General features: G+C 36.2%; 1 protein-coding gene across 5 annotated transcripts in view; it reads right to left on the reverse strand.

Moving 5' to 3' along the window:
• The window catches only part of NAV3 (neuron navigator 3), a 1,137,481-nt gene that overhangs the window by 575,811 nt on the left and 538,103 nt on the right, over positions 1 to 23,567 (reverse strand). For all 5 annotated transcript variants that reach the window (XM_057557691.1, XM_057557689.1, XM_057557694.1 and 2 more), the window contains one exon: positions 4,829 to 5,235. In XM_057557691.1, the coding sequence (XP_057413674.1) occupies positions 4,829 to 4,900 (72 nt within the window). In that variant the 5' untranslated portion in view covers positions 4,901 to 5,235. The remainder of the gene's footprint in view (positions 1 to 4,828; positions 5,236 to 23,567) is intronic.

Genomic DNA, 23,567 nt, shown 5'->3' on the forward strand with positions numbered 1-23,567 from the left:
AATTTCAAGTAGTCCTCAACACCTGTGAGAATAATCCCACTACACTTCTTAGCTCGTATACGATGTTGTTTTACCATCACTGCAAGAAAATGCAACAAATGTAGTCTAAATTAAAAGAATCAGCACACTAAAAAAAAATTAAAATAAATATTAGGCTAGCTTTAAATTGATAAAGTAGTTTTACTCTATAAAGCAGTGGCAACCATGAGTGGGTAAGATTTTTCAGTAAAATTATTAGAGTAGCCTAACACAGTAATATACAGATACACACACCTGGATCATACTTCTGCATGATGTCAACAGAAAAAAAAAAATGAACAAAACTAGTCTATGCGGATAGACAGTGATGAAGCACTCACTGTCACTTACAGATGGTGCTTTCTCTAACTCCCCACTTAAACTTGATTTTAAGTCCACAACATCACAGGGGCTGCCCTTAAAATAAGAGGCTTGCTCCATCAGTATTCCCTTTTCTATTAATAAACGCAATCATTGCTCTCATTTTCCATGATTTTCCACATCTTAAACACTCTTATTCACTACACCCGGAGTATGTCACTTCTGAAATCAGCGTCATCTCTTAGAAAGAAAGACATGATGTGTTGGAATTTATCTTGAGTTTTTTTGCATGGCAGTGTGAAAATAATGCTAACATGTAAAAGACATGATTTTAGGAAGTGACAAACTGAGATGGCATTCATCTTGGACATTTCCATAAAAGTAAGTACCTCCGCATATATGCAATAATACTGCTCATCCCTTTCTGGTTTAGAGACTAGAGGAACAAAATAATTCCAACAGGTCACTGTATATTTATTGTATGTCATTGCCATAATTTCAAAATGTGTATCCTGCTACCCTTTTTAGCAGTACCCAGTAAATTGTTGACTATGACAAGTTGTTTGGTTTAATATACAAAATATTCATGGAGCAATAAAGCAGTGTCCCAGGGCTGTCTGGACAGCAAACTGCTGCAATTAGACTGACAGTGAAATCTACTGAGCTGTGCTTTTCAGTTCAAGGTCACAAGTAATTATACAGAAGTGACATTTGTACCTTAGGGCTTTCACTGTTCCAGGAGCTTTTGCAGAAATAATTCCACAAAGCAATACAATTAGTGGAAAGCAATATACCAACTTCGCTGGCATCAATGAGCAAACAGGGTCAAAAGGTAAAGTTTCCAAAAATAAACACCTCATTATGGGCATTCAGGAGCTTTTCGATGCCATCATAATTCTCCCATCTGGGACATTCCAGAAGCTGAATGCCAAGAGGAGGATTATGGGCCAATACTAACTGAAAGGTCTACTGATAAAAATCACAGGAATCAAAAAGACAACTGAATTCCACCTAGTCCTGCACTAATCCAAGTTGATTTGAAATTCTTAGAAGTATTCTCAATTCCTATAAGAGCCACATTTCTGGTTTATCCATAATGAAGAGCACTTCAATATAGGATCTGTGGAGATGATAGCTTTTTAACTTTCAAGTATGTTTTCCTATGTTCAGACTTAGTGAGGTGATGAGGCATTACTTAAAAGAAGTCCAAGAGAATTCACACACAATTTTGAATCCTTTAATTTTGAATAATAGTGTGTGTATGTATCTTTTAGTATATATATTCTTGAGGAACCGATCATTAACGTTTACAGGACCGAATATCTTAAAGAGGTAAAAGCAGTCTTTATCTTTGTAAGAAGGTACTTTCTTAATAGATCAGAAAGGACCAAGCATGTGCGTGGTATATAGCAAGTACTCCACAAATGATCTCTTCCCTGACATTTACCTACTCATTACAGTAAAACACATATTCACAAACTCTCATGCTCAGCATCCTAAAAGTTTCTACTTAGAAGCACAGCAAAATAAGTACAAATCCACATATTTTAAATTAAGAACAAAAGCTAGTGAACTATTTATATACTGAACAAGAAATCGGTTGTGCAGAGTACAAAATAGGAGCCTATATTCAAGCCAGTTCAACACACCTTGCTTTGAATGTCTACCATACATATGTCAAACTGTGAAAAGGACACATTTTTCAGTAATACCAGAAAAATGTTTCACCTCTGTATTTTCAAGCTGTTTGTTAGAATTGATGCATTTTATTTCACTGATGTAAAACACTGTGCCTGTTAAATTAATTCATCACAAAGGACTACAAACACTTAAAGTAATTACATGAATGATCTTATAATCTCTACTGGCAATTGTGTGGTGTCAGGGTTGTGCCCAAAGCTTAGTCTATAAAGATTTATGATGTTACATTTCATTTTTCTCCTTAATACAAACTCACAAATCTGTCATTAGACTAGGTATTCCTGCTGACACTTAACAAATTGAAATCTTAAGGACTGATCAACTTGATCAATCAACATCTGAGTTTCTGACTTATTCACTGCAAATGCCTACACCAATTGGGTGGCCAGGAGATCATTAGAACCCCATTTTCCATCTTGATACTGCTCAATGAAAATGTTCATTCCTCCCCCGTCTCCCTACCAACTAGAAGGTAAAGCTACAGGGAAATAGGGATTCTCTTGTACCACAACACCAAGCTGTTTTTTTTATATTTTTTCCACAGAATCATGGATCCTCATCGTTTGTCTAAACTTTTATATTCTTTATGTGCTAAACAGTCCTTCGTGAATTGGCCTGGGCAGCTAAGCATCATTACAGACCATTATTTAAAGTTCCATTCAAGAAATTTTCCAAATGACTTTTAAAATTCATTCCATTCCATGTCATTCCATTCTTTAGCTTGCAATTCATTCTGTGTTTGCAAAAATATCTCTTATTTGGGAAGTGAAAGGATAGCACTTGTAGAGGTACTTTGCTTTCTTGCCAGAAAAGCAGGGCTTCTATCAAAAATCAGAACTCTGTAGTATTAATTGCTTACCTAACCCACTTCCCTCTTGTCAACTGAAAAATAATGAACAACCTAAAAGTTGAGAATTCTGTTTTATTCGGGCGGACGAAACTGAAGACTTTTTTGCAACAAAGACCAGGCAGTCAAAACATCAAAGGTTATTGTTAATTAAAGAAAACCAGATACCTCAAGTTAAGGAATTTAGTGCTTTTCTATGTATGGGAAGATGCAAGAGTCAGGGCTCACTGAAATCATTCCTTTGATATGCACCTCAGCTATCTGGGGCCAGCATCCTATGCTTTCTCAACCTGAGTCTCCTCAGGGTGCATCTTCAGGGGTAGTTGCAGTGGCTGATGGTAGGCATCCTGTTTCTATCCTGAGTTCCCTCAGGGCTCACTGTTGGGGCAGCTACAATGTGATGGCTTGATGGCTGCAACATCCGTTTTTAATGATATGAAAGGCAGGCAATATTTTTCATTCACACTCTTCACTAGCCTAATACAGTATGCAAATTACCATCAGTGTAAAGGACATTTTAAAAATGTGAATAGAGAAAAAGGATTAAAGGCTCCTCAGTAGTTAAGAAATTGAAGGGCATGCTTTAGATGGAAACTTAGCTTGCCAACTCTTTCGGATTAACACCCTTAGTGCTAACAACAGCAAAAAGAAAATGCCGACCGTTTAAAACACCAACAGCATTCTTGGTAACACACTTATTTGTGCAGAAATTTATACCCACAATGAACTGAAAACTGACCAGGCATCTTAGATTTTATAGTACTTAGTGTTTTCTGAGATTTACTTATACTGAAGGTAAATTCAATGAAGGAACCAAACTGGCACAAATAATCCATCCATTTCTGCCTGGATTGATGCAAAGGGATCCGTGTAGCCCCCAATCCAGTGGCACTGGTCGTAAGATCAGAACAAATTAATAAGCTGTTGACTCTTTATGGCCTCTTCTAAATTTCTTACCTCTAAAACTGTGAAAGAGCTAGGTGTCTTCTGGGAGTACAAAGTGAGTAGTAAATAATTTCTGAGACAGATGTAAAAACAAACCTTAATCATGCCCCTGAGACCCAGTTCTAGCTAAAAATCTTCTTTCTATTATCTCACTATTCCTTGCTTTCGTGCCTTAGCCAGTGGGTCCCCGCACGCATCTCCTGTACTAATGGATTCAATGAAAGGCACCACAAAAGAGAATATATTTCATTATGAGCAGGCTTTCTCTCCTGGGCACCATCCCTGACCCTTCTGATAAGTGCTCTCACAACAGTGCAACAGTTTAGCAGGTAAGAGTTTCTAAAAAGGTAGAAAAATGAGGTTGAAACGCAACCCTCAGTATTCAATTCCCAGCTTCCTACTCAGAAGCTCTCTAAGACCATTTAAAAATATATATTAGCACAGTCCTTTCTTGATATTTTCCATTAGTTCCTTAGACATCACACATGAAGAGGCAAACCAAAGCTCACAGTTGCCTCACGACTCTCTTTCTAGGCTAGCTGGAAAAATGAGAAGCTGATGTGCACCAAGGACATGAAATCAGAGAATTTCAAATGCCAACTATGCCTCCTAATAACAGCTAGGCAGGTGTTCTCTTTTAGGAGAGCTCTAACTTGCTCCATTACTCCAGAGATGCCCCAGGACTCATACCTCATCCTGGATCTCAGAAAACTGTTCACATGAGGTCAGGCCAGCATGTCACTAGAATCAAGTCAAGGGTGAGCAAACACAGCAGAATCCTTACAAACCCACTGGATGGATGAATTCAGAAGACTTTAGAAACAAAACCACTAACTGATAATGAAATCCAGACCCGTAGCAACACTTGGCTACAGGATTAATTTCCATGAAATACTATGTTATTTTATCTCTCAAAGCACATTCATTTTCAATTTATAAAATTCTATGTAAGCAAAAACAAAAATGACCAAGCAAAAGGAAATGTATTTGTATTACCTTCTTCTGATCTTCTAGCTTGTGACTCACTGGATTCTTTCCATGTCTGTTCATCTCTGAAGATAAATCCATCACATTAGGTTCTTACCCTTCACAATGGAATCTCTTCAGAAAAGCAGCAAACTAATCCAAGATGCAATCACCAGGAAAACACTGGAATGCCACATTTCCCATCACGCACCGTGTCTGAACTTCATCAACTCCAAGGAATGATTAAAAAATCCATTGATTGAATGGAAAACATGAATTGTGTAATTTACTCCTGGGACTTTCCAAATCAGCATATGGTTTTAAATGCGGACTTCTCAAAAGCAAAATATTCATCCAGGAATTTTAACTCCAACTGCTATCTTTTTCTTTCTTCACAGTTTTCCATTTTAATAAATAATTACACAGTTCCTGTAAACCTGTGATAAGAAAAAATAAGTACACAGTTAATTCTCCCCCACCACTTACAGTACAATTAATGAAAACTTTGTATCTGAAATGTCCAATTTAGAAAAAGATTGTAGGCATGCATTATATTTCACATAAAAGTAATAGCAAGTGAAAGGCATTATTCTTTAACCCTATGGTCTTTAAAATACCAATTATAATACCTGAACCAAAAGAGATTAAAACCAGGGATTCATAGCACATCAAAGCAAAAAATCAACAGGGAATACACACACATTCACCAAACATGTATATGCTCCATGGTCCCGCTCATTAATTTCAGCATTCATAGAACTACAGAATTCAGAAAAGAGCCCAATATAACTAGACACTATGCTAGACTGACACTTTTCATAAACAACTTTATTTAAACTTCAAAATGAATCTATAAAATGGTTCTTATTACTCTATTTTAAGATGAGGAGATTGAGAGGGTAAGTAAATTTTGTAAGTCTAGTCAAACAAGTGTAACAGGACTAGAATTTGAATTCAGATACCTTTGGCTCCAAAACACATTCTTTGTCCTAGACATAGTTGTGTCAATTCATATTACGTATTTTATTGTCCACAAGGATACCCTAAATGAGTTTATTAAGTGCCTTGCTAGATTATGAATGCACAGGGCACTCTCCTTATAATCCAGTGGTTTCCAAACCCAGCCAGAAAACTGAATCTACTGGTAATAATCTTAATCACATAGATTCCTGGGGTCCACGCAACCCTGATAATTCAGAAGCTACAGGGCAGTGCCTGCAAATCTGTTCTGGGTTTTGTTGTTGTTTTTCCATCTCTTCTAAACAATTCTGATGCAAGAAAACCACGGAAGAGTTGAAACCTCCCACTAATACAGGGCACTTCCCAAACTTGCCTGCATTTTGGAATCAAATGGGAAGCTTCAAAAACTACTGACTCTTATGTCTCATCCCCAGAGACTGATTTAATTAGTCTGAGATATGGCCTGAGTCTTGGAACCACTGACCTAATATATATATATTCCCTTTACGTAACTGACCAACCACTGCATGAATACATCAAACAAGAGGAAACTTGGTGTCTCAGAAGGCAGCTCTTTCCATACTGGAGCAGTTCCAGTCTTTAAATTGTTCTTCCTAATTTGGAGATGAAGTCTGCCTTCCTGAATGTGTCTGTACATTTGCAATTATTTACATCCTTGTAGTCCTCAATGTACACAAAATCTTTTAAACTTCCCTTTTCATCTGACAGTCCTTCAAGTATCACCTTAGTGGGTTAACCATCCCTAGTGCCTTCAACAATTCCTCACTACCCTGGTTATTACTTAAACGGCTTTACTTGTGACATGACCCATAAAATGTGCTATCCAGAAATGAGCACAAGGGTCGAGCACGGCACGCTCTCTTTAAGAACTCACCTCCAGGTACCACAAAACATGCCAGGCCAAGCATACGACAAATGATAAAGTAGACAGATAATGCTTGAAGATCAGCTCCTGAACTGTTTCCTGACTAGTCATTCTTTTGCCAAGCCTTGCTCCTTCTACAACTCCTCTGCTCTGCTGCTTAGGTATTTTTACTACATACTATGTAGTACATAGTTTGTGTACTATGTGAATGTTACCAGCAAAGGAAACTGCACGGGCAAAGGCTTGGACATAGGAGAAAACACAGTCCATCCGAGGAATTCAAAGAAATTCAATGAGAAGCCACTGCAAATGTTTAGGAAAGAATGTAACATAAAAGAATTTTTTATTTTAAAAGTTTGTCTTAACTAAAATATGGAAAATAGATGGGAGAGAACAAAACCTGTGGCAAGAGAAACCTTCTAGGGATTGTTAGAACCATCAAAGAGACAACAGCATTCTGAACTAGCGTAGGAGCTGACCGGTGGGAAAGAATGACAAAACTGAGTGATATAGTACATAAAAGGAGGAGTTGACGGAATTGGTAATTGATTGGACATGTGTGTGGTTTAAGGGTGCATGAGCATAGGGACAATGATATCATTACCTAAGATAGCAAATCCCACAAGAGAAGCACTTTAGACATGGGGAAGATAAAAGAATTTGTAAAGCAAACAAAAGATGCTTACTAAAATCCAGAAAATTCCAAGCCAATCTCACTGATGGACATAGAAGTAACTGTCCTAAAGGAATACTAGCAAACTGAATCCAGTAAAATATAAAATGAATCATACATCAATTCCAGGATGGTATCACCCCAGGAATAAAAGACTGGTTTAAGATTTGAAAATCAATCAGTGTAATTCACCACATTAACAAAACAAGGAAGAACAATGATATGTTCATCTCTATTGGTGCAGAAATATAATCTGACAAATTAAACATTGATTCGTGATCAAAACAAAAACCTCTTGGCAAATGAGGACTGGAAAGAGACTTTCATAATCGTCCTTTATCTGATAAAGTATATTCATAAAATATCTATAGCAAACACATACTTATGGGTGAAAAGTTAAAGACTTTCCATTTGCTCAGGAATAACACATAAATACCTGCTAACATGATGTCTATTCTATATTGTACTTAAAGTCCTAGCCATGCAGTGAGACAAGAAAATATGAGAGAGGGAGAGAAACAGAGACAGAGGGAAGGAGGGGGAGGGATGGAGAAGGATGCAGGCAAGCAGTATAAGCATTAGAAAGGAAGAAAAAAAACTGTATTTGCAAATGTCATGATGATATATATAGAAACTATTAAAAAATCAAGAGATAAATTACTAGAATTAATGTGTTCAGCAATTTTCCTGGATACAAATATACAACATTCCTTTATATTTCTTTATAACAGCAACAAATACTCAGAAAATGAAACTCTAAAAAGATACTATTTTACGCTGTCACTTAGAATAACAAATATCTTGGAATGAATCTCATAGAAGACGGTCAAAACTTTATGATAAGGCAATAAAACACCATCAAAAAATAAATATCTAGATGAATAGAGGGCTTATTAATAAACTAAGATTCAGTACTGTAGAAATGCCAACTCATGCCTAAAGGATTTATAGATTCAGTGCATTACTAATCAAAATCCCCAGTTTTCTTTTTACAACTCTAGAAGATGCTCCTAAAATATATATGGAAATGTAAAAGACCAAGAAAATCCAGGACACTCATGAAGAACAAGTTGCAACTATTTGCTTTACCAGATGTGAAGACCTATTATCAACCAACAGTAAATAAAAAGGCATGTAACTGGTACAAGGGTAGACAAGTTCACCAATGGAACGCAAGAGCCCAGAGAAGGACTGTTAACACATATGGTCACATGATTAATTACAAAGCTGAAATTGCAAAGCTGTGGGGAAAAAGTCTTTTCAATAAAGAGTTCTGGGTCAATTGGCTATTCATATGGAAAAAAATAAAACTTGACCTCTACTTCACACCAATAATCAATTCCAGGCGGATTGTAGACAAAACAATAAGGCTTCTGGGAAAATATTTTCATGATCTAAGGGAAGGGAAAGATTTCTTAAACAAAAGTTACTAAAGAAAAAATATAACTAAGATTAGATTAAAATCAAGAACTTTTATTCATCAGATTGTACCAATAAGAAAATATAAATGCAACCCATAGAGTAGGAAAATGTACTTGTTATACATATAACTACACGTAAAAACACCCAAAAATCGAGCAAAGACAGGCAACAGTGAAATATATTTGAATAAGCACTCCAAAAGTAATAATAAAAATAGAGACGGAGAACAGATTAGTGGTTGCTATGTGTTAGGGATGGAGAGAGAAGGTAAGGTTGCCTAAAAGGCATGACACAAGGAAGCCTTGTAGTAAGAGAACAATGTTGAATCTTGATTGCAGAAGTGGTTGTATGAACCTACACGTGTGATAAAATTGCATGGAACAATACACATACACACACAGATGAGTGTATATAACGCTGTTGAAATAGGAACCAATTCAGTGGATCATATTGATACCAATCTCCAGGCTTTGACATTGCTCTACAGTTATGCAAGATGTCACCATTGGAGGAAACCAGGTGGTAACTGCTTCTACCAGTTCCTGTAAACCTGCAATTATTTAAAAATAAAATTGAGAAAAAAGAGGATGTACAAATGGCCAATAAGCACATGAGAAATGAACACCCTCCTTAGCAATCAGAAAAATGCTAATGTAAACCATAATGAGATATGACCTTTCATTTACCTAAATGGATCAAAATAACAAAAAATGACAAAACCAACTGTTGGCAAAGACATGGAGGAAAAATAACACTGCTGGTCAGAGTATAAATGGGTACAACTATCTTGAAAAAAAATTAGTATTTCCTACTACATTTGAAGATACTTATACTATATAACACAACAATAATACTCCTAGGCACGTACTGTTAAAAAACATATGCATAGGTGCATCAAGAGATACGTACAAGAAAGTTTCTTCAGAATGGCAAAAAAAAACCCACAACTGGAAACAACACAACAACATTAGAATAGGTAAATAATTTGTGGTATATTTATACAAAGGATAACTATACATTAAATAAAATGAATAAACTATAGATATACATATCAACATGGATGAACCTCAAACACACTAAGAATTTAAAGTCCAAACAAAAAAGTGTATACTGTATGATTCCATTTTTATAAAGTTCAAAATCTTGTAAAACTCTACTATAGTGTTAGAAGTCAGGAGAGTGGTTACCTTTGGTGAGGGGGAAGGAAGGGGTTTTGATTGGAGTTTGGAGCGCTATCAATATTCCATTTTTTGACTTGCGTGGGCATTACATGGATGTTAGCTTTACAGCAACTCAGTGAGCTGTAAATTTACATTCCGTGCAGTTTTCCTGATGTCTAACATACTTCATAATAAAAAATTTAGCTAAGAAAAAACACAGATACATCTATGTCTTTAGTATTCCCACGTCTTTAGTCTCCCCAGCAAGCAACAACAACAACAAAAATTCAAGTTAGACTAATTAAACTCGTTACTAGTGGGCATTGTTCTTCTTTTTTAAGGGTATGGACCAGCTGTTTGATTATGGCACAGAGTTTTGTCTGAGAACAATGTCAGCCTTACCAAGACATGGTCTATTAACTGTCAAAAAATGTATTCATCTCTTGACTTCAAACATCTCTCCTACCTTCTTTAGAGTGATGAGTTATTGTAGTCTATCAACCATACTTTTTATACATATATATTTATATCAGTATAAAATAGAATTTCCAAAGTACCATTAATGCTCTAAGTTATTTAAATTTACCCACCTTACCTAATACCTTTAATTACAGTGTTAAAAGACATCTAAAAGACACATAGCACTGAGTGCCTAATATGTACTCAGCATGGTGCAGGCCCAAAATAGTCAAATTTCAAATCTAGTCCTTGTCTTTACAGAGTTTACAGTCCAGTGGGGAGTCAGATTTAAATAAAACCAAGGAGTATCAGCGTACTCTTCAACTTTGTCCAACATCAAAACCTAAGCATATGGACGAGTTTATACCAATGATAAAAGGCAATTTCACGTGGACAGAATTTATTGAATATTATGCATATAAAAATTAATTTGAATATGACTTCAGTTCATTTTAAATGCATAAAGAATCTAATATAACATGCTTACTTTCATGGAATAAAAACCATTTATGATAAAACTAAACTAACTGGCAAAAAAAAGAACAGATTATGTATACTGAAAAGATTCTCACAGGTTATTCTCTCATATGGAGGTAACTGTCAATATGTCATATTAATTCTCTTCTACTCTTACTCAATAGAATTCAGTGGTTGGGTTCGGTAGTGAAATCCATTTACTTTATGCGTAAGTATAAATACTTTCATTTTTCTATAGCTTAAGAGAAGGTTTCCATCTTGCTCAAACTCATCTAGAAGTCCCTCACTTAGATTCAGGATGAAAAACATCATGAATGTGAGATTTTTGAAATGATTTTTGAGTGACTGGGGTATGTGCTACTTCCTAAAATATCCTTCTCACGAGGATTTTAAGGGGACCACTCAAGAGAGCTTCCTTCCATTTGTATGTTCCCTGCAACTGAGAAAACACAGAAGCCCAGTACCTGAGTGAGGTACGGTGGCCTGTGGCGGCAGGGTAGGGTAATGCATCTGAGAAGTAAATTGTAGCCTTGTCTAATCGTAGATCAAAGATGTATGTGCATCTTAGGATAGGAATTGTGGTAGGAACGTTTGCCTGAATTCACTTATGAAAGGAAAGGGATCCTGCTCAAAAGAGTAATTTGCCAGGGTAGGTAAGGGACTCCTGCAGGAGGAGGCTGTAGGTACTGCTGGGAAGAGAAGCAAAGGAGAGATCCGAAATGTTCATTCTCAAGGAGAGGTCATTACCCAGATCAAGGGAGGTGAGATCAGAGGGACCCGACAGTGAAATCTTCAAACATCTCAGGCAAGTAACCAAAAGAGTTAGTTTTAAATATCCCCCAGGCCTATAGACAATGAAGCCATTAAGCCAATACTGGCCATAAAGCCAGTATCAGCCAATAAGCAATTTCTACCTCTATACCTCTCATCTCTTCCCCACTTCCCCTACAAAGACCCTAGTGAGTGGGTGAGGAGGTGAACAAAGAAGGTTCTTTCCGACTGGCTAAAGTGGGGCAAGGAGGGGCACTGGTACCCAGTCTTGGTTTGGTTGAAGAGGAAGAGCTTTTGAATAATGATGTGTTTATAAACATATTGAAATAAATATTCTAAATTTTGAATTGTAACTTGTTTTGTGACCTAAAGTGATCATAAAGCTTATATTATCTAAAGGTGAACAAAAACAGGAACTAAGCCAAATTTCCATCCAGGGACAGACAAACAATTCTACTCAGAAGTCTGAAGAAAAAGGACAGAAGTTTGGAATAGAGATTTGGATTTAGGAGTCATCAGTCTAAAGAGATCACTCATAGAAGTTACATAAATTGAGAAAAGCACCAAAGGCATACCTCCAGGAAAGAATGAAATTGTCTTAGGTACTACTGCCAAAATTATCTCAAAAAATGCAAACATGATCATGACACAATTCAAATTCTTCAACAGTTCCCTAACCCCTAAAGCCAAAAAGAAAATCAAAATCAAAATTCCTTAGCATGTCATTCAACACTCTACCCTATCATGATCCCTTCTTAACTTTCCAGCTTCATATATTACCACTTCCGAGCTTATTTTTTTTATAGTTACACCAAAAACCTTAAGTTCCTGAGTACAATATCTCATTCTACAACTTGAGCATTCTACAACTTGGCCATAAGTCCCACACATCCACTTTGCAAACTCCCACTTGTCGTTAAAAAGTCTCCTCAAATCCATTTCCTCTCCAAAGGCTCCACTTTCTTTATGCTCCCAACCCTACTCCAGACAAGTTGGCCCCTTCTTCCCCAATGTTCTACTAGTATTTATAGACTTCCCCCATACTATCACGCTTACCTAGTTACTCGTCACCCACTGGACTGTCAACCCCTATATACTTTCTCAAAACCCCCAAGGTCTGACACAACGCCTGGAGGCTGGTAGCCATTCATAAAGTGATTCTTATGATTCTGAAGAAAACATATGAAATACATATGAAATATGCATACGTACATACATGACTGTATAAATATATACTCCAACCAATACAGTTGACTCTGACCAATGTGGGTTTTAGGAGCACCGACCCTCACACAGTTGATAATCCACTTTGCAGTCAGCCCTCCACATCCGTGGATTCAATCTATAGTGGATCGTGTAATAGTGTAGTACATATTTCTTGAAAAACATCACATATAAGTGGACCTGCACAGTTCAAACCTTTGTTGTTCAAGGGTCAACTGTAATTTCCTATAAACCCAAAAAAGGTTGTACCAAAATTGTCTCTTTTCATCAAAAACATATAAATAAGTTTAGAAACGGCAATAAGCCCTTTATGAAATTATTTTAGCCATTCTCTTTTTATTTAAGGCATCACACTCAAAGTACAAAAATCTTACGTGTATATAGCCTATGATTCACTCAGTTAACCACCACCCACATCAAGATACAAAACATTTCCAAAACTCCAGGAGACTCCCTAATTCCCCTTCTCCCTTAATAGTCCTAAAGGTCACCACCGATCTGTTTTATCACCATAGATCTGTTTTCTCTGTTCTTGAAACTTCATATTAAGTGGAATCATACAGTGTGTCCTCAATTTGCTTTTCTTTTTTTCAACATTAAATCTGGAGGATTCATCTGTGTAGTTTTACGTAGCAGTAGTTCATTACTTTCTTTTGCTCTATGGAGGGGTGTCTGTGCTTATGTGTCCCAATTCATGTACTTGCCCGAAATAAAGCCCAGCTCAACACTGGGATTTTTAATCAGCCAGAACTCCATATCCTAATTCAGGCTTTCTGGACTCTTTGTGTTTACAAATGAAGAAAATAGAGGTTCACTTTATTTCACATATTTTTCCCAGGCTCTATGACCTCTATTTAAGTCAAAGAGAATGCAAAAGAATCAACAGTCCCTGTGTCCGTACTGTTGAGTGGGTAATAAAACCAGATCCAGAAACCACTGAAAAATGACTGGAAATTTCTTTTGGAATTTTAACCACTAATCAGAGGTGAAATGGCCATTGTTTATGCTTTGAATTCTGATAATGAATTGTTAAATACAGTTGACCTCTGAGCAAAGTGGGGGTTAAGGGAGCCAACCCCTCAGTGCAGTAGAAAATCCCAGCATAACTTCACAGTCAGCCCTCCATAGCTATGGTTCTACATCCAGATTCAAACAACCTTGGATAGTGTAGTAACATAGTGTGCATTTAGTGAAAAAAATCCACAAGTAAGTGGACACACACAGTTCAAATACATGTTGTTCGTGTCAACTGTAATCTCTATGTAGCTAAATCAGTATTTCTAAAACACAAAGAAAAGGATCCAGGCCCAAATGGAAGGGGTTAAGATAAGAAGTTGCTCCAGTAGAAAATGGCGTTGGGGCCAGAAGTTCTCCTTGCCCTCCTACCAAAGGGTCCCAGACCCGTGACTCCAGTGTTCCATGTAATAAAGAACTCTACCACTGTACAACTATTAGAAAACTACTGGAATAATATGACTATTACAAAAAATGTTTAAAAAAGCTTTTGATAGACATCAATACCCATTCATGATTTAAATGTAAAAAGAAAATTCTAAATAATAGAAATAGGAATAGAAAGAAGCCAAATAACTACAGCAGCGAATATCATATTAATGGTGAACAGAAGAATATATAGAATGATACCATTTATATAAAATTTAAAACAATGTAAATCATTGTTAAGCAATATTTATAAATAAAGATACAGTTAAAGTATAAAACCATGAATGAAATAAGTCTCTTAAAAGTCAGGAATAAGATAAAGATGTCTGTCACCCATTCAATAAACCTTTATACCATACGCACTTATCACAAGACAAAAAATAAAATAAAATAGTAAGTATAGAAAAGGTAGAAAAAGTATTTGCATATAATATTATTGATTATATGGAGAGTTTGAGAAAATTTGTTTTTAAATTATTTAGAAGAAATAAACAAGTCTATCATTTACAATACACCAACAAAATATACACCTTTATAGCAGCAACAACAATAAAAATAGTGAAAGAAAATATAATTTTAAAACCAATTCCATTAGTAAGAGATACATAGAATATAATATCCTTATAGATAAAACTAGAAAAAAATTAAGATCTTTATATAGAATGGTCTGATTTTAAATTGAAAAGCATAAAAATTATCTATATAAATGGAGAGATATAACATGTTCATGGGTAAGAGGACTGAATAGCTTAAAGATGACAGTTGTATTCTAATTATTCTGTAAGTTCAATTCAGTTCCAATCAAAATTCCAATGTATAACTTTTATGTAACTCAAAAGGATTATTAAATTCATATATAAGAACAAAGAGATAAGGCTAGCCAAGACAATTTTGAAAAATGCATGCTGTCATAAACATCAAGATTTACATAAAACAAAGATATTTAAGACATAAAGGTATTGGACAAAGTAAAAGATCAATAAATACTGGAATAAAATATATAGCTCAGAAATAGAAATACACATATCCACATAAAGACTATTTAATAAGTAATACAATGAGGAAAGAAATGACAATTTTAAAAACTGATTCTGGGATAAGTGGTTATCCACATAGAAAAATATAAGACTAATAGAACAAAATTTTTACATACTACAGAAAAAACGCTAATCTAATAAAAGAGATTGAAAAAATTGACCACAGCCATTTGTATAACAAAAAGTAAGCATATAACATAGAAAAGCCAGAGACTGGGAAAATCTATTTACAGTATACATATACATATGTGCATGTGTACATACTAAAAAGAGAACTCTTACCAAAAAACTACAAACAAAGAAGACACAAGACCCAGTAGAAAAAAGGAGCAAATCATATGAACAGGCAATGCCCACAATAGGAACCATGGATGGCTGATAAACACATGAAAAGTAGTAACTGGGGAAATACAAAGTTTTTAAAAACAAATTATGTCCCACACAATGGATTGTTAAAATTTTTTTAATGTTACCAACAGTAAATGTTGGAAAAGATAATACAAAAATTTTCATGAACTGCCAGTGGGTGTGTAACTGCTGTGTTGGTATAGGGCAAGCACGATAGTGAGTCATCTGGCAAAACTTAGTATAGTTAAATGTCAGCAGATCTTCAGTTGAATTCCTAGGGAGACATGTATACGCTAAAGGACGTGTATGAGAATGTTCATTATAGCATCCTTGGCACTGATTTTTTAAAAAATTTGAAATATTCTAAATATCCAAGCATCAGAAATTTTAAATAAGTGAATTGTGGCATATATTTATATTACATGGTTTATAGTTTTTAAAATAAATAATCTAAAGCTCCACATGTCTCATAGACAAATCTTGATAACATAGCCATGCATCAAGTAAGGAAGCTGAACAAAATAGAGTTTAATATCACTTATAATAAGTTTAAAAACATGTAAAGAAACACCAAATACCATTTAGAAATACACAGAAATATGGTAAAAGCATAAAAACATGTAAGAAATGAGAAATCTGAAATCGAGATAGCAGGTTTTTTCCTGGGGTGAGGATATAGAAATGAGATTGGGGAGGATTGCAAAGGAAGCTTTAATAATGATGCAGTATCCCATGTCTTCAAAAAATTTCTAAAGACAAATGTTAAAATGCGGCAAAGCTAGATGTTGAGTACACAGAAGTGTTAATTCCGTGTATTCTCTATGCTTATTCACTGTGCTTTTCTTAACACTTACAGTAGTTCACAGTAAAAACAAGAAATGTTAAAAAACAACAACAAAAGTGAGAATGTACAGAATGCAAAAGTATTTATAATAGATAAATCAACCAACCAACCAACCAACCAGCCAACCAACCAACCAACCAACCAATTTCGGAACTATAGCAAATGGTTTTCTGCAGGGCTAGAACCTCCCCATAGGTGGCACTTGACAATGTGCCAGGAGGAGAGAGCTCTTTTTGGTTGTTCCATTTAACTGGTGACACTGCTGGCATTTACTGGGCGGGAGGGGGAGCGTGATAAATGTCTTGCAAAGTGACTGGTACAATCCAGCACAAGGAAAAACTGTCCCTACATCTCCCACTGACAGACACAGTCACTATACCAAGCAGCCCTGGAACATGCCTGACTTGACCACTGTGTGAGTTCAAGACCCCCACCATGAGAAGATGACCTCTCCCTTGGGACTCTTCCTTTAGTAATGTTTGTTTTCCCCAGAGCCTCCCATGTGTCAGAGACTGTTCTAGGACCAGGAAGAGAATAGCTGCTTAAGGCTCTGTTCTGCCCCCTCCCCCTAAGCTAAGTTCCCAGCTCATCCTCTCAGCTCCATCAAGTTAACCCCAGGGCATCCTTATGCTCTACCTTACTCTGCTGTACAACATGAAACAGAGCCTTGGTGCTACTGGTTGCCCCATAAATGCCACCCCCCCCCACACACACACATAAATGTATCCCTTTTTAGGTATCACAGAGAACCTGGTAACCAGAAAGTCAACACAAATTTTGTGGGTTTTCAGAAAACTGCAACCCAATTTTGTAAGACAAAACAAATTTTTCTCTTATATACCACGTATGGAGGAAAATTACTGAAAAAAAAAAAAGAAGAAAAACCTCCTTGCATCATGCTTCACAAACTACGTTCTTGTAAAATTCCATATTTCCCACTGGTTGATACACAAAAGAGAAATAATAACAGCAGGGGAAAACATTATGTTCCCTGAAACATGGCTGCTCTGCTTCATTTCTGTAGAATGGAAATGGTACGTTATTTGCTTTATCAGATAAATTGGCTCTGCAGCCCACATTTAAAAGAACATACATGGGTTTTCAGGAGGAAGTTTGGACTTGATTAGTTCAAGATAAAGGGATGCAAAGAGGGTTGAATATGATTCTGAGCCAATAACCGTATCTGTAATGGAGATGGAACAGTATAAAACATTCATATTCTTAGGTACTAATGATAAGTCGGAAAAAAGCTTGCATCTTTTAGCTAAATTTGTTTATTGCCTGAAAACTCAATGTAGTAATTCAAGTCCAAGTGACAGGAAATTACAGTTTCCTGGCTGACATCAATTCAATCTTCAGTAATAGTTCTGAAATGGAGTTTCTAAGCTCTGAAGAGAGAAGAAAAACACACACATACACAATATTTTCAATAACTTAGGTCACAACCCAGATGATATAGCACACATTATGTGGATAAAATTATGATGTGTGCTTCTAAACATGCAAGGCCTTATTATGTCATTTTAATCAAACTTTTCATTTGATCAGGTTCTCACATTTAGTCTGCACATGGACTTCGTTATTTAGAAAATACAGGCTCCCATAAGGGAGATTTGAAACACATGGCTGTTTCTTGTTACAAAAGCAAATAGACAATCATTTAATCAAGGTAATCATAAAAGTTATACTGAAAATTGCTGAGCTAAGAAAAGTTTCAAAAATCTTTTTCGTTTTCTTGCTGTGGAAAGATTGTCATCTACATAGATCCTCCCAAGCGTAAGGGAGCATTTTTCTTCTTTTCTACCCATGCTCATTCCCCCATATATACAATTAGTTCAAACTTTCCTGAAAGCAGACACTGCTGATTGTCACCCAATATCTGTTCTCTGTTTATCCTCAAGGTTTCACCTGTATATAGGTCCCCAAAATGAGAGACTACATTAACCAGTTTCCCTGGTGGCAAGGTCTCACCATTTCACAATGCTATGGCCAATAGAATACAAGCAGAAATGACAGTGCCACTTTGAAATAACTTCAAAAGGAAATTGCTTGTGTGGCAATTTTCTCTCTTCCCCCAATTCCCATGGGCTGGAATGTAGTGTTGTGCTGGTCAGAATACCATGTAACAAGGACACCACACTGGAATGTCAGAGCAATGAGATGGGAGGAACCTGGGAACCTCGGGTGCTACTGGTCCGTGAAGAAAGAGGAAATATATGGAGAAAACCTAAATCCAACCCATAGCATGATGGCCAACTCGGTCAAGCCCAGCTTGACCCATTAACAAGAAAATAAATGCTTGCTGTTCTAAGCTACTGAATTTGGGGGGAAGAAAACAGGAGAGGTTAGCCAACATTATTGAACCAATATATAATACTGAAAAGAAAGAAGACAGGATGCTATATTAAAGAAAACAATTTGAACTTCATGAATTTGGAATTAGAAGTTTTAAAACTTTTATGTGTAACTGTTCATGGTTTCAACTCAATTTCTTGATCTTCAAAACAGAAGGGTTAAATCCACAATCTCTAAGGATGCTTACAACTTTAATATTCTAAGATTTTGTACATTGTCTCCCAATTTCTGCCACTTTCTTAGCCAAGGCCCTTTACTCGTTTGATCAGTGGATTGCAACCTACAGATACTCTGAGTAGAAGAACATTCCCCTTGTTAAGATATGTTCTTGGCCCTCCTTGATTTCAGATCATCCTAAGTCATGATTTGTCACCATTTTATAGCCCAAGTGGTCTACACTTTACTTTGTATTATATCCCACCTTTGGACAGCAGTAATAGAGTTTATGATATTTAATAATATAAACTCTGTATGAATTAGAGAATCAGAAGTCTGGCCAGCATATAAAACTGTGGAAACTCTCTACTAGAGGGACTAGTGATATATTTTGAAGAGAGAACAAAGAAACACTAGTCCTCAATGAAGGTCATTCCCTTACATAATAAGATTTGTAAAAGGACAGGGAGAGGAGAACTCCTTTGGGGAAAGTTAGTAGTATTTTGTATCTAGTACAAAACCTGCTTTGGGCATATTTTTTTTTCTTTCTTCAGCAGTGTATTTTCATATATCACTATCCGTAGGCGTAGAAGAAACTAGGCTGTATGTTCACCATAGCATTTTCTCCTCCTGTGCACATAGGAAGACCACAATTCTCAGCCACAGGGTTGGGATTACATTGCTTAGGGGATTACATTCTCACCATTCTCACCAACAGCAAAAGCAGGATGTTACTTCTGGAACTAGACAGTGAAATACATTGAGTGCAAGTCCCTAGCACTCTTTCCCCTCTGTGTAGCTAAAAGGGAAACAGTTTGAATCCCTGAGTTACGGGTGAAGGAGAGTCACCAAGGAGAGTGGTCCAGCCCACATCAGAAAATGATACAAGTGAGAAATCAACCTGTGTTGTGCGAAGCCGCTGACATTTGAAATTTCTTATTACCACAGTTACCCTCAGCCATATAGCAGGATCCCTGGGCCCTATGCCCCTGCAGCATCGCATGGCTCCTCTTCTGCTCTACTGGAATGTTGCTATCACACACTGAAAACCTTTTTCTTTTGTTCATCAATAAAATTTGGATGAGGCTTCCCTGGTGGCGCAGTGGTTGAGAATCTGCCTGCCAATGCAGGGGACACGGGTTCGAGCCCTGGTCTGGGAAGATCCCACATGCCGCGGAGCAACTGGGCCCGTGAGCCACAACTACTGAGCCTGCGCATCTGGAGCCTGTGCTCCGCAACAAGAGAGGCCGTGATAGTGAGAGGCCCGCTCACCGCGATGAAGAGTGGCCCCCACTTGCCGCGACTAGAGAAAGCCCTCGCACAGAAACGAAGACCCAACACAGCCATAAATAAATAAATAAATAAATAAAAATTAAAAAAAATAAAATTTGGATGAACTGATAAAGTGGAAATACAACAGCCTAAAATTTTTTTTTTTTTAAAGGATTTTCTTATTTATTTATTTATTTATTTATTTTTGGCTGTGTTGGGTCTTCGGTTCGTGCGAGGGCTTTCTCCAGTTGCGGCAAGCGGGGGCCACTCTTCATCGCGGTGCGGGGACCGCTCTTCATCGCGGTGCGCGGGCCTTTCTCTATCGCGGCCCCTCCCGTCGCGGGGCACAGGCTCCAGACGCGCAGGCTCAGCAATTGTGGCTCACGGGCCCAGCTGCTCCGTGGCATGTGGGATCTTCCCAGACCAGGGCTCGAACCCGTGTCCCCTGCATTAGCAGGCAGATTCTCAACCACTGCGCCACCAGGGAAGCCCTAAAATTTTTTTTAAGTTTCTAGTTCTGCTAGCACGTACAACTTGCCACTGCACAAGCGTACTCTTGGAGTGCTCAAGAAGAGTACTCAGGAAGATGTAAGGTATGCTTTATGCAGTTATTCAATTTCCGAATGAACTAGAGTTTTACAGAATCTTAATCTCATTACGGAAAAGTTTTCGATAGTTACTAATAAGTTGTTTTAATATGCTCATACATGTTAGGTATCAAGAAATAAAACTGAAATGCAAAGATACACTCTTTTCTGTTTAAACATTCACAATGAGTATAAATATCTTGAGAAACAGGAAATATAGTCAAATGAGATATATCCACTCCAGTACCCCTCTAAGACAATGTTACTTAGGGACAGTTGAGCCTATCTTATTTTTACTCTTCAGGAGTAAGTTATCTTAGCATGCAGTTTAATAAATGATTGTGAAAATATGATAGGAAACAAAAAGGAAGAGAGGGAGGGAGGAAGGAAGCCTGTATTAGCCAACCAAAGACACTTAATAGTCAATTATTTTGTGAAGGATTATTCTACATTTGTCTTTCTGAAAATCTAGCTCTGTACATAATGTAAAGATATTTAACAAAGAAAGACTGTTTAATAATGGGGAAATACAGTATTTTAAAATATCTGAATCACCAATAATCCATCCACACTAATAATTTACATTCAGAAATCAGAATTACATTGGATTTAATTTCTCTTTAATATTAGTTTTGAAAGGAATCTCAGAGAAAATCAATAGTATAAATAGTACTTCAACAAGTACTAGATGCTTCAAAGCACTTCAGCTCCATGTAATTTGTTTACAAGTGATAAATGTGTTAATTACAAACGGCTCTTACTATTCATAAACGAACTCAGGTATTCCTTCATTCAATGCATATGCACTGAGCACTTTATAAGAGCACGATAAAATGACATTTTCTCAAATGTATTCTAGAAAACAGACTTTTGAAAATGGCAAGCTAATCCTGATCCCAATTATCTACTTCAGTAAAATTTTGGCAAAATTATTGTATTTAAATTTTTGTACCATAACTTCAAATGAAAAAGGATCATGGGAAGGGGTTCATGAAGAATGATAGATCTTCAGCTTAGATCAGGGCTTATGAGAGCCTACCTGACCAGAAATTTAAGCATCAGAGAGTGTATGTTAGGCATGTGGGCTATCAGGAGGGGTGTTATAGTTTTATTTTCTTGCTTTTGTCTGTTTTAATTGTTATTAGGCAAAATATGCATTCTCAATTTCCAACCTGTCTGGACACTTGCTATTATCTTAAAACTAGTCACTTCACACATTCAAAATAATGACCTAATCCTTAAATATGATTAATGCATTTGATATTGATGTTGTAACTAAGAAAGGTAGAGAAGAGGAAAAAGTTTCCAAATAGAGGGACTGGGGCAGAGGAAACAGTGTAGGAATGTTTGGAGAGCAAGAGTGGACCATATTGATTTTTTATTAGATTTAGAGCCATTCATGAAGAATGAAGGCATCACTTTCCTTGTTAAATGGTACAGCTTTTATCTTGACAGTCAACTTACAGAGAGCAACTAGCATAATACAATTTTTAAATAAAAAAAAAAGTAAATAAAGAACAACCAAAAAACAGGTGACCTTGGTGCTATTCTCTGGAGGAAGGTACTGGTTCCAATGGATAGCATGGCCTTAAATTGCAAACAGGAAACACTATATAAACATCTGCCTACTTCTGTTTAAAATATGAATATGTATTCTATTTACATAAATGAATTCAGCAACATTAAGTCACATGACAGACTACTAGTTTAGTTTAACCAAAACAATGGTTATATATGTAGTTTAAGGTACTACTTACATTTTCTTTTGATGTCCTTACATAAAAGCAATTTCTTACTCAATTTGTTCAGCAATAGTACAGAAAAACGTTTTAGCATCTCAATAAAGATAATTCCTTGTATGCTTACAAGGACTAGTTATTATTCTTCTAGGACCTGAAAACATATAGTGAGCCCAAATAAAGGAACATGAATTCTATCTGATTTAAACTCTGTTTCAATGGTAATCCTATAGAAGAATGTGTATTGTTGAAGTGGGAGGTGTGTTATTTTTGTTTTGTTTTGTTTTTGAAGGGGAGAGAATAATCTTTAATCATATTTAGCAATTAAGTTTGGGTCTTTGAAATGATTCAAGGTTTGCCAAATATTTCTCTACACACAGCATCCATCAGATACTTTTCAAAACAAATGAAATAGAGGAATATTTTCATATGAAAAAAAGTACATTACTTAACTTCTGAAATATCTGGATGAAATCAACTATTGACAATCATACTAAATCCTAAAGCCCCCAAATCTCTAGTTAAAATACTGTACAAATGAATGTACAACTTGATTCAAATACATACTTTCAAACATGAAAATTATTTTTTCCTTTTGAGTTTGGCATGTCATTCCATAAATGGAATAAGGTGTACAGAACCCACAATTTCTCTGATGAATATTAAAGTATCAGCTTTAATGTTTCTTTTCATTTTTTGCTTACATTAATATGATGGACATTTATTCACAATTCATACAAAAAGAACAGATGAACACTTTTTATAGATAGTGTTATTCATCCTGATACTCTTCTTTCAAAGGAACTACAGATTATAACAATAGCTTACACATGTAGCATTTTCTATAAGCCATGCTCTGCGCTAAGTACCATCTCATTACCTCCTCACCAAAAATCTGTGAATTTGGGACTTCCATTCTCTCCACTTTACAGACAAGGAAACTGAGACATACGAAG

Source organism: Balaenoptera acutorostrata, chromosome 11, assembly GCF_949987535.1.
Source record: "Balaenoptera acutorostrata chromosome 11, mBalAcu1.1, whole genome shotgun sequence".
NCBI lineage: Eukaryota > Metazoa > Chordata > Mammalia > Artiodactyla > Balaenopteridae > Balaenoptera > Balaenoptera acutorostrata.